The sequence below is a fragment of the Taeniopygia guttata genome, chromosome 1 (assembly GCF_048771995.1).
Source record: "Taeniopygia guttata chromosome 1, bTaeGut7.mat, whole genome shotgun sequence".
Classification (NCBI taxonomy): domain Eukaryota; kingdom Metazoa; phylum Chordata; class Aves; order Passeriformes; family Estrildidae; genus Taeniopygia; species Taeniopygia guttata.
Genome location: NC_133024.1, coordinates 100,306,815 through 100,318,907, shown reverse-complemented (window position 1 = coordinate 100,318,907; position 12,093 = coordinate 100,306,815). Strand labels below are relative to the sequence as shown.

General features: G+C 37.3%; 1 protein-coding gene across 1 annotated transcript in view; it reads left to right on the top strand.

Annotated features, from left to right (window-relative positions):
- The window catches only part of ADGRG2 (adhesion G protein-coupled receptor G2), a 60,035-nt gene that overhangs the window by 22,061 nt on the left and 25,881 nt on the right, over positions 1-12,093 (top strand). The window contains exons 4-6 of the mRNA XM_030281711.4: positions 8,304-8,345; positions 9,666-9,698; positions 11,286-11,318. Coding sequence (XP_030137571.4) covers positions 8,304-8,345; positions 9,666-9,698; positions 11,286-11,318 — 108 coding nt within the window. The remainder of the gene's footprint in view (positions 1-8,303; positions 8,346-9,665; positions 9,699-11,285; positions 11,319-12,093) is intronic.

Below are 12,093 nucleotides of genomic sequence, written 5' to 3'. Positions count from 1 at the left end.
GCCTCCTGGTATTTAAAAATGCCTAAGTGAAGAAACTATTCCATATTCTAACCCTGAAAAATGTCTTAATCGTGTTTCTTGTAGCTACATACTTTAATGTGGACAATATGAATGATATCACTCTGTATAATCCAAGAAAAAAAAATCTAAGTAATCTAATGTTTGGGGTGATTTTAGAGAACAAACACACAAGAAGATAAAAGAGTTTAAAGTGCTAAATCCTTGAAAAGAATCTCTAATCACCTGTAAGTACCAGGTCTTCTGTTGTCATTTTTACATGTGATATTTTTAAGTTGCCTTTAGTAATAACTTCACCATGAAATGCACTGTTTAAACATTAATCATTTCAGTTATACATTAAACAGTAACTTTCTTAATGCAAATACAAATACCCAAACTCTTACGCTGTGCATTTATGCGAGGAGCACAGATCTTTAACAAATTTCAATTAATAAATAAAATAGATTATTTGAAGCATAACTGAAAATAGTATCACTGCTGTCTCATTTGTGATATTGGCGCTGTAACTTTCAGCCTGTTGCTTTTGGTTTATTCTTATCCTAATTAAAATTCAGTGGCATTATGCATTATTATGGCATTTTGATTTCTCTTAATTGTCCTGTACAACCTTCAAGATTAAGATGTTGCCTTCTCTTTTTCATGTACTCCATTTTCAATATTGCTGAGCCTGCTACTGATGTTGCTGGAGGGGGCTTCCATGCTTCTGGGTACAGAGCAATGTAATGCTGTTGGGAGAAATAGGAAGTGACCAGTGCCCTGCCCAGTGTGACTATTTGACTATTTTGCCTCTGCATTCTCAAGGAAGAGAAAAACTTCAGTTTGGGCTTTTGTTCTAGTTTGCAGATGTGGACAGGAGAAGGTTTATTAGTATTAGGCTCATGTAATCCTATTTAAAGATTTCACAACTGTGTGCCCATCTGATGACAGGATCACCTTTCCTGGAAGGGAGGGTGGAGTCTCAAGACTTTACATCCTCAGGGAAGAAATGGAAATACAGGTGTCCCTCATCCAGTCTCCATCCCAGTCTGCTGGGTACCAATCCTTAGGCTGTGTTATTAAGTTTACTGAGTGGATCATGAAAGCAGAAGATGAAAACGTAAATTATTTGCCCCAGTGCCATTTTCCCCCCTAGAACTGTAAGTACAGAATACTAAAGAAATCTCTAGACTCTCTTGAAGGAAATGTGATGGGAAAAAATACCTAACTCTGGAGTGCCTTTTTATGAGTCATGTGCCACTTTACTTTGTACCTATTAACAGAATACATGTTTGACCTTCCCTTTCTTTGCTCTCGTTTCCTCCCTCTCCTGTGATACCAAACAAAGTGGCTTTTTGGAAATCAGCCTTCCAGAGAAGTGGTAATTTGATTCACCTCAGTATCTAATGTACAGCTTTCCACAAACAGATAAAAACTTTATTTATAACCTAATTTCTTACAAGCAGTGAAACATCAAAGCTGAGTTAAAAATACTGAGCCTAAATTTTCTGTTAAGGCTATTAAATAAACTGGCCCAAGTGACCGAGCCTGATGTGAACAAGTTCTGGCATTTGTTGCTGTCTAATGGCCAGTGATAATTCATCCTTTCTTCCATGGTGCCCCCACAGGGGGTCAGAGCAGATGCAAGGTGTCATGAGGGACACCAAAACATAAAACTAAGATTGTACTTAAGTTTTATCCTGTGAACTTATATACAATGTGCCTCAAAATCTACCTTGCACATAAAGTCAAGATAATGTTTCCAGTGTGCAGCTAACTAACAACTGTTAACTAGTGGAGAATTTTTATGCGTTATTGTTATTAATGCCTTGTGTGACAGAATGTTCATTTGGCAGAACATATATTCAGCTGAAAGGTTTGTCAAATGTTAAAGGGACCTAATCTTTCCATGGAAAATATGGATTTAATTTGAATAGCAGAATTGAATGTCATATTGTCAGTGCCAATTTCTGCAAATAATTGGGTTTTACAACAGCACCATTTTGATATTTTGCTGTTTGAGCTACTCAGTTTTGTTTGTAAGCAAGTCTTGTAAAATGCATTAGTGCTAGGCATCTTTATTTCTCTGAATGTAAATGGAATGCAGTGGTTGCTGCACAGTTCTGCTAACTGCTATAACAAACAGGTTAACTGTTGCCTATAAAAATGTTTAGCAGAGGATCTGTATAGACTTAAAAATTGCAAAGTGGAATTGACATTGACTTTTTAAGTCTTAAATGCTTGTAATTATATAATCCAGAAAGTGATACTAGATATCTATTTGGAATTAAAAGATTTGCTTTGGCCTTCCTGGTGGGAATTTTTCATGCAAATCAATTCCACTGACTGACTCAGTTGAATTTTTGGTGAAAAAACTTTCAGCACTGTAAGTGTGCTGTAATTTCATATTTATTTTTATAAATGTCCTTGTATTTTTATTTTTATGTGTAAGTCAAAACTGATCTTAGCAGCAATATACAGTTGTGGTTGTCTCATGTCATTCTGTGGTGACAGCTAAGTACTGTGGCTTCAGGAGACCAAATTACATAGCCATCAAGGTGTCCCTTGAGATTCTTCCATTTGCTGTTGATCTGTTTGTGAGAGCTGAACATAGTCGAGACTACCTGTACTTTGAACAAAGAGGCCTGGGTGCTAATACAAATGGTTTTCATTTTTGGCATGTTTTTCAATTAATCAAAATAAAATTTTAGTCACTTCATTCCATAAACCTCTCCTCTACGCCCTACACATATAAGTACAGGAATGTATGTTTCTCTGCCAGGAATGCTGTTGTCCTTCTACAGATTGGCAGCTGTTCCTCAGTGTTCAGTGCCTATTTGGTGTCTGGAGTTGACTAGGAAGCAGCTGCCCTTGCATTCTCTCCCGTGTTCCCTGAGACAGAGGCCAGCTGGCACAGCCCTTCACTCTGCCCCTCCTCACCTACCACACAGGCTGGGCAGGGGGAGTTTCCATGGGGAGACTCAAGTTCATTACATTTCGGACTCTTTCTCCTCCGAAGAAAGCTCAATAATTGCTTTCCCAATCTCAGGCTTGCTCAAAGGATGCTTTCTGCAAAGGTTTAAAGGAGATCATGAAGTGTTAGGTAAAACAGCATTAGTCAGCAGCAGCACTGTTCCCCTGAGACAGGGGGACAAGAAACTGCTGCCAGTAATGTCCTTCTTGCACCAAATTGTTATGAGCAGCCAGGTTCCAGCTGCTTCTCACTTCTACACCCTGGAAAAACGGAACTGTTTCTCACAGACTGGGTTGCATGAAGAAAGGTGAATCAGAAGTGGTGTTGCCTTTCCAAAACATTTAAGGAAGGTTGTACTTCTCATAAGTTAGTTTGAAAGTAGGGAGAAGAAAGGAACTTTTTTCATTATCACACTTGGAGATAGAACACTGTACATCTTTCATGCTTTAAGGGCTCTGTCCTGTGCCTGAGTTATTGAACAAATGATATACTTTGAGTGCCAGTGCTTTTGCTGTATGCACCAGAACCATCTGTCCCATCTTGACCACTGTGTTACAAAACCTCCTTCTGCCTTTCTTTCCCTTTCACTGAATTAATTTTTAAATTCTGCTTTGCTTGGTGGAGCAGCTCCAGCAGGATATGTGGAGACCATCCCATCCTAAAAGATCCAGTAGTCTGAGTCCAGTCTTAGCTGTCATGCTAAGGAATGCTGTAAGCACAAGGTTATTTTTTTAGACAGGGCCCGTACTGGTCTCTCTCAGAACTACATCAGCTTGCACACATAACCTTAAGTACTGTTAATAGGCTTAGTCTCCTGCCAGTCTGGAGCTGCTGAAGTTACACCGGTTCCCATTGTCAGACAAAGTCATTGGGAAATAAAGGTTGTCACAATTTTTGCAGCTGTGGTGAGAGCTGCTAAGCCAGTTTCATACCTGCGGAACACCGATGGGATTCCCAAGTTGTGGCTTAGCTAGGTATTTGTGTCAGAACAGTGCAAAGTGATAAGAAGACAGTAAAGGACTTGCTGCTTTTGTTTCTAATGATGCATGTTAGGAACAGAAACCAGTGCTTATCTCATTTAATCAAGTTGCCTTTTCCCTCAGGAAAGATACCAAGCAGTTCTTGTGGGGGCCTACTCTATCTCCCTTGCAATAAAACAAGGAATAATACTCCCTATTTAATTACTGTTTAAATCTTTAAGATTTAAAAATTAAATTTTTAAATCTTTAAGATTTAAAAATTTTGCTGCATTTCCTCTAATAGAAAATTATTAGAGGAAATGTAGCAAAATATTATTACAATGTGTAATCCTTTGTTTATAATATAAATCAGGATGTTAGTTCTGTTGATTTGGTGATCCTAAACTAACAGTGTTGCAAATAAAATCCATAGAGCAAATAAATGGAAGTTTCATATATGTAAGTATTTTCATGTTCTTATCAATAGAAAACAACATAAGAGCAATAAATTTTCTGTTAGCTTGTAACTAACACATCTTGAGTTCCTCTACTTTTCTTTTTACATGCCAACTTTAGGGATATTTTGGATTGAACTCTAATCCTTCTCCAAATAAATCTTTTTCACCTTTTTTTCTTGCTCTTAAACACAACAAAGGAGGAAGGCTAAGAAATAAATTATATGAGTCTTTCCTCCTTCCTCCTTTTTGTATGCCTAGGTGATTCTGGTTAAAGACTTGGTTAATGTACTTAAAGCTGGACCTTGATAAGTCCATACTCAAGCCTTGACAAGTCTCATACTCACAGATAATTTCTAGCAACTGTAGGCATATGACTACTGTGCTGTAAGAGAAGTCATGGTTAGATTGGTATCCATAAAAAAGTGCCTCTCAGATTATGCATGCCATCATCAGTTGCTGCATTTGCCAGCTCCATATTTGTGGTTTGTGTTTAGCTTGTTTTACTACCTGTGCTGCTAGATATGCTATTAAAAGCAACTGTCATTTTTACAGTTCACTGTCTTCTTACTAATCTACAAAACCAAATATGTAAATGAACAGGTTTTGTACCTACCTCAGGGTACTACTTGTATTCTCAAAAATTAACAAGGTGCGTGAAGGGATATGGAGGATGCAAAAGGCAGCTTGTATACAGCAAGACTGCCTCCACTGACTCCACAAGAGTTTGTGAGAAAGATCTTAAAGGTAGATTCCCTGGACAGATTTTATTTTTTCAGTGGTCAGAAGAAGCACTGTGGTGGTGTTTGCTCTGAGATGCTGCATATTCAGGTGGGTTGCTTTTGAGAATTGAATTTGCTCTAGAGCTTTTTTTTGAGATGAGGGCTTTTACAGTGATTAATACAGGACTAGTAAGAGGTTAACTTTTGGAGATAGAATTTACTTTCTGTGGTAGGAAGGTCAGATTGGCCACCTGTGGAAGGATACTTCTGTCTAAGCAGAAGTTCAGTCAATTATCTTTATTCACACTATTTTACCTTAAAAAATTATTTACTGTTTAAACAATACAGAATAGTTTTATCTGACTACTGCTTCAGTTCTGCATATTAAACTTGGTATTGTCTTGGTATTGTATTAAGGGTCTTCCCCAAGCCTACACTAGGTGCTAAGAAAATAATTTTGTAGCATCTGTAATTTGTAATCACTTTACAATGTTAAAGTAACAGCACTTGTACATGAGAGTTCTAGAACACATACCTTACAGGAATATGTAAATATATTTTTTATCTGGACTTAACATATAGTAAGAAACCCTAATTTTCCTGAAAAAAATACTATAAAAATTAGTGTTATATCCAGATTTTCATGATCTATCAAGTTCATACAGTTCTAGTTATCAAAAAGAGCAATTTTGCTTCTCTGTAGGGGGGAGAATCTTAGTTGTGTCAGAAGAGATGTTTGATGTAGCCTTGTTTTATCTTTACTGAAGGAGCTTAAATTCAGTAGGCTGATACGTATAAAGGTGTGAATTTTTACTTATGCTTTAACTTAATGGGTATGTATTGTTTTACTAAGAATTTTGATTCTCTCTTCTGCATAAGAAAATTTCTACCCAGGATGTAAATTAACTAAAACTAACAGTTTCATGGAAAACTCCTGAAGAATTGTAGTGCAATTAATTTGATTTCCATGTATTCATCCTGCCATATTTTAAAGTTGCTGCTTTTAGCTTCACGCAGTGTATGACATTCCACAAAAATGAACTGACTTTTTTCATCTTGTCAAGCTCTATGTTGTCTCTGACTTCAGATCATTGGTCCCAGTATCCCAGCATTGTGGTGGTGTTTGCTCTGAGATGCTGCATATTCAGGAAAACTCCTGAAGAATTGTAGTGCAATTAATTTGATTTCCATGTATTCATCCTGCCATTAGTGCAATTAATTTGATTTCCATGTATTCATCCTGTAAGCAGATTGCTGCAGCCAGGCAGCAATCTGCTTACCTGGCTGGCAGCTGTCATCTTTGTGCATCTCACACCTTACTCAGGAATAGGGACTGGTTAATTTCTGTCTCATTTATGATTTCTGTCATTTCCCTCTCCTGTTCTTGTGGCTGTCCTGCTGCAGAACAGGCTGCTTCTTCTGAGTTGTCTTCCCACATCACCTCCAGAGGATCTTCCTCCTTCCCTAACTGGGTCAGCCTCTACTTCCATAGCTCCCTCTTGACTGTTATGGTTAGGGTTGTATCTCTGAATCAGCTGCAGCATCCATTTGTTTTTCCTTATATCCAGAGATCCTATTGCCCCTTCCAGGGTGTAGGACACAGGCCTGGTAGGCATATGCCAGGACCCAACACAGTACCAAAGTCTCTGCCTTTGGTGTAAGCAAAACATTCTTCCTGCGAATGGTCTGCCTTCTCACCAGGATTCCTTGGCTGTTTGGGTGTAAACTCCATGCCATCAGAGGTGAATACTGCTCTAGGCACCTGCCCAAATTCTCCTGCATACCTTGCTCCCTAGAAATTTGTTCCCTCAGAGCACCTTCCTGTGTGTTGTCTCCAAGTGATTGGTTACTGGAGGTCCCACAGAGATTTGAGTTTGGATGATTGGATTCAGAGTTTGAGGATGGTCGTGTAGACTGCAGGTGGAGGTGGACCACCACTGATGGAAGAAGGAAGGTGTCAGTTCTGAGGCATTAGCAGTGGTGGAGGTAACCTACAGCAACCCGGACAGCAGCGATGACTCCAAGGATCTGGGTGATGTCCATTGCACGTGGGCTGTGTGAGACAGTTTAGTACCCACCAGTGTGACTTGGCAGTGGTGGACTGGCCAGATATCAAGGCATTACCTGTGGAGAAACTGTCCCACCTACTCCTGCAATTTGGAGAGAATTTCTCTCTTCTTCTCTTACTCTTGGGCTTGAATCCTGACAATGATTAGTGTCCCACTAGGTTCAGTGACTTGGGAAGAGTTTTTCTTCCTCTTTGCCCAGGCAGGAACTCACCTATTAAAGGAGATGAAATAGGTAACAGTGCTTTAAGTACAGGTGATACTGCATTGATACTGTCTTTTTCAAGGTCTAGGATGGTGTTTTGAGTGGTGACAGGCTGCAGGGAACATTTGGAGCTGTCTGCCACTTTTCCTCCACCACAGGAAGCACATAGCACTTGCCTTGGTAGCAGGTTTGCTGCAGTGGTGTGATTTAATCTATCTACTGGGCCTCCTCATTTACAGCCCAACCACTACCTTTATTCCAGAGAGGCTTTAGTTACTTGGCTCACTTGACATCATGTTCACATTCATGAATGTGATGGCTTCAACTGTCAGATCCACCAGATCAAGAGCCCATCTGTGTGTTGCATCTCCCTAGGTGTCCCTGGGCCCACTGAGCAGGAAATAGCTCACCTTTTCATCTCAGCCCACATCCACCTGAGCTGCTTCCTTTCTGGCAGCCTCATCTGTCACTGTTTAGATGTTCTTTGGTGGTGCAGCTCTTAGACACATGAGTATTTATATGATGTGCATGCACATCATGATGTTACGTTTTTAGTTGCTGCTATTTTAGCCCTCTTCATCTTCACTCAAGCAAATGTGCTGAATAGGTTTCTCAAGACACTAACAAGGGAAGAGAAGAGGCAAAGCTCATGGCCTAATCTAATCTGTATCTTCCATAAGTATAAAACATTAAACTGAGGAAAAAACTGAACTCAAAAGAATTCAAGTTCCAGCTTTCAGAAAAAGAATATTGACACATATTTCTCAATGGATGCAAAGCAGTTTTGCAAACCATTTTGAAGTGAGGTGAGTGCTACATCTAAAATGGTTGTGTTTTAAAAGGTGTATATATATATATATATATGCATATGTACAAATATATATAAAATCTTCTGTTCCTAAAAAAAAATTTTCTTATTTTGCAGTTGAGACTACTGCTAGACTACTGCCTAGCAGAAAAATAACAGGTATGTTGGGGTTCTATGGGATTTTGCCCCATTGTTCTTCTGTTTTAGAAAGTGTGTAGTAAGATTGCTGCTGCTGATACTTTTTAATTCTTGGAGACAGTAAAGCATATGCAAACATCAGCAAATTAATTTTCCTTATCATCCTTATGGCTTATTAGCTTATTTTGTGGTGCAAACAGCATTAGTAATTTTCCAGAGAAAATGAAGTCACTGAGATGATTTTGATTCTCTCTTCATTACAGAAATTGTATTCACATTTATCCTTTGGAAAGAAGCTATTGCACATTTTCAGTAAGGCAAGCAAAATAGTCTTATTGGAGCAAGGAATTCACAAGTGTTTATCATTTCGGAAAACCTTGTTTACTATTTTTAGTTCAAAAAAAATCTGGTTTTCTTTAGGGACTTTTGGTATCTCTGATTTAAGTCGTCTGCAGCAGGAGGAAAGGCTTTACAGTATTATAGGATGACTTTTGACCTTTGAGAGATGTTGAAACACCTTAAGTATATTTTTAAAATAGTGCTTCATGTTTGCATCCAGCTATTCTTTAGATTATATTTCCGTGATAGCTGTGACCTGTAACTTGATTTTTGATATTGTCTCTGACAGTATCAAAAACCACCCAGTGACTGAAAGGGCCAACTTTAAAGTTGCTATGTGAACAAGATATCAAATTTCCTAATTTCTTTTTGATCAAAATACTGACTGTAACGATACAAAAATCTGATAGCTAGTGTTTGCTATGTAAATATTTGGCTGTTTCCTGTTCAAATCAGAGATTCAAACTTGAAATTAGTTTTTTTAGCTCTCCTTTGCAGGACAGAAAAAAGAATACATATAAATGGGATAAAATTTAAGTGACAAGTCTTATTGTTATTATAAAAAGTCTGAGAATAGTTCCTCATACCCAGCTGTGTATGTTTGATTCCCATTCCTGGAATTAGCAAGACACTCAGGATAAGCATGTAGCTTTCAGGCTAGTGTGGCACGTATCTTGGTCTTTAACATTATACAATTCTGGTTTTTAACATTATGCAATTCAAACTGTCCAGTATTTCTCAAAAAAAAAAAAATTGGTTTGCATCAAATTCTATTTGAGTGCATAAAGATTGTGCCTTTTTTTTAAACCAGAGATTGTTACATCTGCCTTTTTGACAACCTGGCCGTGTTGTTCTGGAAGAGCAGATGTTGCCCTCTTCTGGTGAATGCAGGAACTTTTGATAATACAAGAAGAGCCTGTTGAGGATGATAATGTATGTGTCTGAAACTTCATAACGGTCTTTTTTTTAAATTTTTTTTTTAATCTGAAATAAAATTTACAGATTCTGAAGAATCCACTGCAACAACCATGTTTGGTAAGAAAATCAGGATTTTACTGATTTTTTCCAATTTTTGTTATTCCCTATTTGGTAAATCTGCTTTTATCTGAAGTAGTGCAGAAATGTTGTAATGTAATAGAGTTCCAAAATTTAAACATGTTAATTTCAAATTACTTGTTTGATTCTATATTTTAATGAAATAGCTTACTTTACAGGATCACTCATGGTTTCTGGCAGTGATGTTTGGGTTGAAGTAGGTGCAAGTTGCTTGATCAGGAGCCTTTTGTTCAGTTATCTGAACAGTGAAGAGTTTTTGGAGAGATGGCAGAGGAGGAAAACTGTAGTGAGAGCTCTTTTACATCTCCTCTCACCCTAGCAGATGGCATTTCATGCAGTGTATTACACTACACACACACACAAGAAGCTCTAACAACTTCTGGAACCAGAGGTGATAAGCATCATCTATGAAAGCTTTTAAAAAAGCTATGAAAGTTTTTAAAAAAGACGCACAGAAATAACCTGTGCGAAAGCCAATTGCTTTCTTTCTTCATGTATACTGTAATAGAGAGAGTGCTCTGGATAAAAGAAATAATATAGATGCAAACACACATGATCTTGTTATTTTACAGATAGAGTCTCTTTGGGAATGGTTCGTCTTTAACAACTGCATCACATTAAATATTTGTGTAGTATTACTAGGCCAAGTAATACAGGTGAAACCAGCACTTTGTTTTCACTCTGCTCATATTTTGACTACTTGTTAGTTGGCTCAGAAAATGTCTTCTTCTGTTGTGGATCTGCTCTGATCCATTTTAAAAATATCATTAAGTTGTCATATTGAAGTGATATAAAGTGGTCTTCTAATCTGTATTCCTGTGCTGACAACTACAGTATTCTTACACAGCCCTTTATTCTTAAGCACAGCCCTTTAAATTTTCATCTATGGTCTTAATTTAATTTAGTATTTTTTTTTTCCTTTTGATGTAGCTGAAAAAAACTTTGCATCATTACTTTGTTTTATTTACCTATGGTTATTGACAAAACCAGCTTTCTTAGAGAGACTGCCACACCCAGTGAGTCATCTCTGCTTATGAATGTTGTGAGTTCATGCAGGAAAAGGTACTTGAGGTTGAGTAGTTATTGCAGTTGGATGTGCAAAAATTCATTTGCACCTTCTGGAAGAGTGAAACCAGTAAAAGGAACTTACTTTAGGAAAATTTGATTCCCAGCTGATGGTATTCAGATACCTGGATTTTTGAAATAACATGAACATTATTAGAATTGAAATAATGTGAACACTCGTAACAAGCTTTGCAGTTGTTCTTAAAATGAAACTTAGATAAATAATATTCAGTTTCTGTTTAAAATCTTGCAAGCTTGATCTTTTTTCTCAAAAATTCATTGAACTAGAATACTTTCGTAATACAATTTTTATTTCTTTTATCTTTTTTTCCCCTAGAATTCTCTATTGTTGCTTTTATCATCTATCCTATTTAATTCTTCAGGCAAGATGTTATAAATGTTTCTCTTATTTAGACTTTGCTGGATTGATTTAGACTTTTGGGCTTTTCTTGTTTTATTTTATTTTTATAGATTTTACTGTTATGAATTTTTCTATTTCAGATATGTCTTCAGAGGAGACTACACAAAGTACAGGTGAGAATTTGCATGAAAAGAGCAAGGTTTCAAGGGATATGTTAGTTGCATTTGTTTTTGTTGCTTTTTTGTTGTTTTTTTTCAGTAACTGGGATTTGTTTATTCCAAATTATTTTATTTCATGTTTTTAAAATTTGTATTTATCTGCAATCTGTATTTTAAGTCTGCATGAGTAGGGCTCTGAAGTGCACTTAACTGAGCTGTAAACCTTTCTTTTTCATTCAAAATATTGTATTGCTTACCAAAACCCAAACAGGGCAGATATATTTTTTAGCAAGCATATAGTGGTTTTGTATATAGAATGTTTTCTGTGTTTTCTGATACTATTTAAGCTATTTTACAGAACTAAAATGTACACCCCATTCCTTGAAGACACTTACACGTGTACTTGCAAGGAGTTGTCAAATAGGATCAGAAAAGAATCAGAAGAATTTGTTTCCCCTTCCTATCCTGATTTTCCCATTTGAAACAAGGAGTAGTCTCATTCCTTAGAAGTATGGATCCCTCTGTGCCTCTACAGGACCTGGACATCCTGCTCTTCATTGTTGATTGAAAAACACATTTTTAGAACAGGATTCCTCCTATACTGGAGTGCCCATGTAGAATAGGATAAATAGGAATCACCTTAAAAGCACCACTTACTTCTCTGAACGGGAGGGAGCCAGGAGTCACTGGCTCAGATGAGGATACAAGCATGTAATTGGATGGATTTTACTCCACTTGCTTCTTTTGCATTTCCCCCACTGAAAGTAACTTCATTTTCTTAAAATATTTC